We start from the raw sequence: 7,187 nt of genomic DNA, 5'->3' as shown, positions 1-7,187 counted from the left end.
TTGAGTTTTAAGCCAATTTTTTCACTTTCTTTTATTTTCATCAAGAGGCTCTTTAGGTCCTCTTTGCTTTCTGCCATAAGGGTGGTGTTACCTGCATATCTGAGGTTATTGATATTTCTCCTGGCAATCTTGATTTCAGCTTGTGCTTCTTCCAGCCCAGCATTTCACGATATACTCTGCATATAAGTTAAATAAGTAGGGTGACAATATACTTGAGGTACTCCTTTCCCAATTTAGAACCAGTCTGTTGTTCTATGTCCAGTTCTGTTGCTTCTTGACCTGCATACAGATTTCTCAGGGAGACACTAAAGACCCCGAATAGCCAGAGCAATCTTGAGAAAGAAAAATGGAGCTGGAAGAATCAACCTCCCTGACTTCAGACTATACCACAAAGCGACAGTCATCAAAACAGTGTGGTGCTGGCGCAGCAACAGAAGCGTAAACCAATGGGCAGCAGTTTCAGAAGCTCCTCGGGCGATTCCAGTGAGCTGCTGGGTTTGAACACCGGTGCTCAACCAGTGGTTCTCAAGCTTCAGCTGCATCAGAACCACAGTGAGGGCTTGTCAAAACCCACGCCAGAGATCAGTAAATGCGGAGAGTGTTCAATACTTTGCATGTTTCATATAATGTTGTCAGTGCTCAAAACAATGAATTCCTTTTGCATCAGAATAGGTAACCTTTTTGTTTTTGCATATACAACAGGCAGTATTGAATGTTGTCATCATTAGCTAATGTAGTCATTTTTACGAGACTGTTTCATTCTCATCCTTCAGGTCTCAGAAAAGGTATCAGACTGAGATGCCTTCAGTCTGCCCTTGAGAAAGGCAGTTGTATCCCATCACCTGGGCCCTAAACACAGCCTGTTCTCTTATTTCCTCTTGTTGCAGGTAAGCTCCATGATGACAGAAACCTACCTGGCTTCTTCATAGTGGCAAGCATTCCACAGACCCCTGTTGAATGTGGGTCTGTTGCCCCCACAGAGCAACCCTGGGAAAAAGGCACCATTATGGCCTGTATTTCACAGACCAGGGCATAGAGATACACAAAGACTAAGAAACCTGTCCAAGATCACAGTGGAGGAACTGACATTCAACCCGTGTCCTGACCAGAGCTGGGCTCTTAAACCACTATAAGAATTACCATGTCTTAAGCAGCAACCTTCCTTCCCAGCAAGAAACTGAATCACTCACCTAAGAATGTCAGCTATATTTGCCTTACTGCCACTTAATCCAAAGCTTATTTTTTCCCAAGTAACTATTAAAAATCCAGAACCAATACCCATGTGGCCAACCTGTAGTAATAGTGGCAACCTATTTAAAAACTGTATTGTCCACAACAGAAACCTACCTCCAAAGTCCCAAAGCAGGTTAAAGATTTTCCATCTCATATATAATCACATTACAAAGTACATAATGCTGGTATTTAGGGGAGGAAAAATCACATGAAAACAAATGGATGTGAATAATCTGACTTTATTCAGCATGCTAATAGTTTAAACTGGTAATAAATTAGTATATACAGTTATCAAAAATATTGGGGGCTTTCAAGAAAAGGGTTTCTGAATGTGTACACTGAATTATCTGCAGAATCCTCTGATGTGGAGTTACTGAAGAATGAAGTGTCTTCCTCTGTAAGTCATCTTAGTGTTTAGATTAGAAAGGTTTCGATTACCATTCCAGCTCCTGCACACTACGAAGCCTGAAATTACAGTACTGAATTTAGAAATCCCCGGATTCAGTCTCCCGATTTTAACAGACGAGGAACCCACTGGTCTTGCCAAAGATTACAAAGCTAGCAGGTCACAGAGCTGGATTACAAATCAGGCCTCAGAGGGGCTCTGAAATGTCTGTGAAGCTAAGCAAGGGACCCCACAGAACCCTAGTTACATCTGCAAGACCCCTGGTTTTACCTTCTGCTTAACATAGGATTAAATCCTGATGTGTTCTTTGTGGTTAACCAATGTAGTGACTCAGTTGCTTTCGGGAATGAAATCATGCCTGTGATCACATTCCTGAATATCACTCATCACCAGTGCCACTGGCTTGTCTCCTGGGACGTTTGGACTTGGGCACCTTTTCTTCCTGCTCTTACGCTCACAGCAGAGGTGACATTAAAGATGTCTGTTCTTATTTGAAATTCATCATTGGTTATCGGTATCTACCAAACCATCAGATCTGAGTGTGGGACAGTCTTTTTCTCTTTGTAATTCATCCCCACCAGTTAGCACACACCCTGCTCTGTTCACTTGAGCCACCACTGGTTTCAAAGCTACTGTGGATGACTTCTGGGGTGTCGGTGTCCCCGACAGTGATTTCTCAACATATCAAGAACACACCGTACACTTCATATAATGCACCAAGCAGTTTTGGCATACAATTTTTGGTGATTTACTTCTCAGTCTAATGGCTTCATATAGCTATGCCATTGGCAGGAGAAAAAAGGCCACTGGCCTGTTTTAATTTAAACCCCCAATGAGTGTATAAAACATTCATCAGTTAGTAATAAAATGCTCACATTCTGGCAAGCTATTTTTCTCATTAATTGCAGGAGCCAATTCCACAACAACCCACCAGACATCAGTTAATTTTATGTACACACAACAAAGGTGTGTACCTAAAGGGAAATTTGGAATTTCCATGCAAGTGATTCTATTTCTTGCTACTCTCATGGCTGTGGCAAAGAAGACCAATGGCCTATCTTTGTATTTTTCTTTTTCTCCAGGGTAACAATTCTCTGCAAGAGTGAATGTATGTGTGGCTATAGCTTATAAAGGCTTACTATATATGCCCTTGGGCTTTCCTGGTGGCTCAGTCAGTAAAGAATCTGCCTGCAATACGGGAGACCTGGGTTCGATCCCTAGGTGGGGAAGATCCCCTGGAGAAGGGAATGGTAACCCACTCCAGTATTCTTGCCTGGAGAATCCCCATGGACAGAGGAGTCTGGCGGGCTGCAGTCCACGGGGTCAGAAAGAGCCAGACGAGACTGAGCGACTAAGCGCAGCACATATCTGCCCTCAGGGCATAATTAATTAGAACAGGCATCTCATTTTCAAGTTCATCCTTAGTAAATACAAGGGCTGTTATCAAAGCTTTACCTTTTAGGACTAGTGACTGATTTGGTAGTAGTGCTGAAAGCACAGCCACCAGCCACGAAGACTTGACGTTAACCCGTCTAGAGTAAAATCTCATTAGCCTTATCGAAAAACAAATACACACACAAGAGGCCAGATACAGAAATATTAGTTGCACTGATCTCGAAAAAGCACTCAAGCATTTAATTAAATAACTAAGTAGGCATAGTTTTCTCTTCTCGTTCTGTTACCAGTTTCACTTCCTTTGGCTGTTTTTTATCTTGTCCTGATTTTCAAGGAAAACGCAGAATATTGATAAGGGAAGTCCATATCCTTTGACTGTTTTGTTTTTTGACTTTTCTTCTTAACTCACTAACTTTGTGAGCTCAGTATATTTTTTCTTTGCACCACCACCAGGACCCAGTATATGAAGCATAATGAAGTGGCACGTTTAACAGAACACAGATCCCTGACGAAGGTCAGCGTGGTGAGGGAGTAGAAGGCGCAGTCCCAACAGACTAGAGGCAACTGACTTCCTTCAGTTTACAACAGCAAAGAGCTGACGTCAAATTGCATAGAAAGGGCTGATTTAAAAAATCTTCTTAAGTGATTAAAATAAAAATCTTTTTAAGTTAAAGAAACCTAATGCTTTGAGGTAGATGATGCTGTTGTCAGATAATGAAGTAATAGTGTAAAGATATAAAAATAAAACTGAGGGAAAAAAGCACTGATTTGAAATTATCTTCTTTTATGTTTGGATGGAAACACTTCCAATTCAAGGTTTTGAGCACAAAATCCAGGCATGTCATGTGGTGGACTTGCTTCTTCAATTGGAGGTGAACTTGGCACCCGATGGAAAGAATCCAGACTCTCATGAACAGCAAACCACAAAAGGACTGTCCCCGTAAAGAAGCCAGTGACTCCACATTAGACTTTTCCAGCTTGCCTCATTCCCCAAGTTCAGGTTTTAGAACCTAAAAATCTTCTTCAGCATTTAACTAGTTCTTTGTTGGTGGAAGGGGCTGGGACTGTCTCTCCACACGTGAACTGATCCTAAGACAGAACAAGAAATTACATTACTCACTGAGTGTCTGTGTCACAGATGCATCAATAGTAAGATTTCATTTTGTTACACAGTCAATCTTGCTCTGTTAAGTTTTTCCTTTGCTCTATGACTTCATCCTTGGTCAAAGTCAGCACCAGAAATATAATCTTGAATAATCTTGCCCAGTTTTTAGACCCAAATTCATATTTAATGCACCATATTATTATCTTAGGTGGCTCTAGTAGTAAAGAACCCACCTGCCAATGCAGGAGAGGTAAGAGACGTGGATTTGATCCCTGGGTCTGGAAGACCCTCTGGAGGAGGGCATGGCAATTCACTCCAGTATTCTTGCCTGGAGAATCCCATGGACAGAGGAGACTGGCAGGCTACAGTCCATACGATCACATAGGAAGACACGACTGAAGTGACTTAGCACGCACGCACCTTACCTTATAAACAAACATGTCCATCTTCACTACAGAGCTCCCACTTCTTGGAAATCACATTTACAAAACACATGTTTTAAGGTTCTGTATTAATCACTACTTGCACTACTACTTCTCCAATATTTGGTCACTCAAATACCTGTTCTCTTCAAATTACTTGTTCCAACTAAAGTGGGTAGCTCTTTATGTTTCCCAACACAGATAATCTGTAAACTAGCTACTTTGTAAATGAAGTTCAACCTCTGATGATTTCTCCTGGCTTATGCCAGCCACCCCCAGAAACCTCTGCCTCCCAGGTTACCCCTCATCTCCTGTAGTCTGACCCCTGTTAAGGACCAGCCTTATTCTGTCCCTGGCAATCTCTGACTCCTGCCCAGCACCTGGAACCCTCCCACCATGCTCTTTGGAACTTATGGTCCACCATCAACATGAGGCTCCATGTTCTCAACCTCTGAAAACAGCCTTCTTGCTCTAACACAGGGGTCTCAATGGGTGGTGGGAAGGAGGTGTTACTTGTATCTTTGGGGACATCTGGCAATGTGTAGAGACGTTTTGGGTTGACATACTGAGGGCTGCCACTGGCACCGAGTGGGGAGAGGCCAGGGATGCCACTCAGCAGCCTCAGCGCACGATCACCCGCCTTAAGGCCGCAGTCTCTCCTCACAGCAGCACTCGTGCTCACCCTTGTCTGGTTCTGTTTCTTCAGAACACATTTAAATCAAGAATAAACCAGTAAACGGCTAAAGTACAGTCTAAATTACAGCCTGTTTCTGTCAGGAGTCTGTCTTGTTCCCACCTTGCCTATAAGCACTTTAGAATTTATCCTTAAGAATGTTAAGCACTGTTATGGGACAACTATATCTCAACAACAACAACAAACACAACAAACTCAGAAAATACAATGTTAAGTCTCTTAAGACTCCATTCAAAGTACTGACCAAAAGCTGGGGGTGAGGGGGCACTCACAACATTTGTTTTCTATTGTCAACATCTTTGGATGAAAACAACAGGACGTTAAAGACTAAAATGAAAATCGTAAAATTCCAACTATGGCACAGCTCAAACAAGATAATACAGAGTTCTGTATATAAGTCAGGTAAGAGATACTATAAAACTGTTCCTTTCAAAATAAGTCCAGGAACTCTGAACGATTCTAATTACTTATTAAATAATGGAGGAATAAAGACTTTCAATTAATCTTTATGATCATTTTCCTGTTAAATAAGTAATCCCAGTAAGATTCATTAGATAAAGAACAGTTTATTGCCTTCTCCAAAAAAAGTTAATAAATTGAGCTTTTAAAATTTTCAGTAACAATATAATACAAAATTTTAATTTGCAATTGCTTATGAATGGCTCTCGGAGAAGGCAATGGCAACCCAGTCCAGTACTCTTGCCTGGAAAATCCCATGGGCAGAGGAGCCTGGTAGGCTACAGTCCATGGGATCCTGAAGAGTCGGACACGACTGAGCAACTTCACTTTCACTTTTCACTTTCATGCACTGGAGAAGGAAATGGCAACCCAACCGAGTGTTCTTGCCTGGAGAATCCCAGGGACGGGGGAGCCTGGTGGGCTGCCGTCTATGGGGTCGCACAGAGTTGCACACGACTGAAGCGACTTAGCAGCAGCAGCAGGAGCATGAATGGCTCTTTAAAATTCATTTTAAAATATAGCATTTTCCTAACGCACCATTAGAAAACAATCTCCTGCACTTACATATCACAGGCAGACTGCTCGAGGTTCTTGCAACCCTCTCCCCCCTCCCCCTGTTTTAAAACCTGACTCCTTACCTTGTCATAAATCACTTTTATAATGAGAGAGCAGCTAGGGCAGGTTGCCACATCTTCCCCATTCTCCAAATCTTCCTATAAATAAAATTAAACACCGTATGGGTCAGCGCAGCCTTCCCTTGGTGATCTCCTCCTCCCCAACCCTCTCACTTCTGTGGGCAAGCTCCTTGGAGGCTGGCCTCCCCACAAGGCAGTTCAGTTCAGTCGTGTCTGACTCTCTGCGACCACATGGATCGCAGCATACCAGGCCTCCCTGTCCATCACCAACTCCCGGAGTTTACTCAAACTCATGTCCATCGAGTCGGTGATGCCATCCAACCATCTCATCCTCTGTTGTCCCCTTCTCCTCCCGCCTTCAATCTTTCCCAGCATCAGAGTATTTTCCAAGAAGTCAGTTCTTCACATCAGGTGGCCTAGGTATTGGAGTTTCATTGGAGTCCAAGGTATTGGACTATTCATAGTCCTTCCAATGAATATTCAGGACTGATCTCCTTTAGGATGGACTGGTTGGATCTCCTTGCAGTCCAAGGGACTCTCAAGAGTCTTCTCCAATACCTCAGTTCAAAAGCATCAATTCTTCGGCGCGCAGCTTTCTTTACAGTCCAACTCTCACATCCACTGGACAAACCCACAAGGCACGTGAGGACCTAAAGCACCTCCCGAGAGAAACGCCTGCCCCATTCTTCCCTGGAAGCGTCACTTGGGGAAAAAACACCCAGGAGGGTGAGTCATGGTTCAGTCGTCTAAAAACCCACCCCCACCTCGGAAGACAAAAACACACTCCTTCCTCCAAAACGCATCCTAGGGAGGGGAAGCTTGAGCGGCGGGGGGGGGC

General features: G+C 43.2%; 1 protein-coding gene across 2 annotated transcripts in view; it reads right to left on the bottom strand.

Moving 5' to 3' along the window:
- Nucleotides 1–1,454: 1,454 nt before the first annotated feature.
- The window catches only part of DPH3 (diphthamide biosynthesis 3), a 6,293-nt gene continuing 560 nt past the window's right edge, over nt 1,455–7,187 (bottom strand). Inside the window, exons 2-3 of one of the 2 annotated variants that reach the window (XM_010856724.1) lie at nt 6,353–6,427; nt 1,455–4,123 (exon numbers count right to left, since the gene is read on the bottom strand). In XM_010856724.1, the coding sequence (XP_010855026.1) occupies nt 4,058–4,123; nt 6,353–6,427 (141 nt within the window). In that variant the 3' untranslated portion in view covers nt 1,455–4,057. The remainder of the gene's footprint in view (nt 4,124–6,352; nt 6,428–7,187) is intronic. The other variant, XM_010856725.1, reaches the window with a different exon arrangement.

Source organism: Bison bison, unplaced genomic scaffold (assembly GCF_000754665.1).
Source record: "Bison bison bison isolate TAMUID 2011002044 unplaced genomic scaffold, Bison_UMD1.0 scf7180017864374, whole genome shotgun sequence".
In the NCBI taxonomy this organism is placed as follows: domain Eukaryota; kingdom Metazoa; phylum Chordata; class Mammalia; order Artiodactyla; family Bovidae; genus Bison; species Bison bison.
This window is presented reverse-complemented; position numbering and strand designations above follow the sequence as displayed.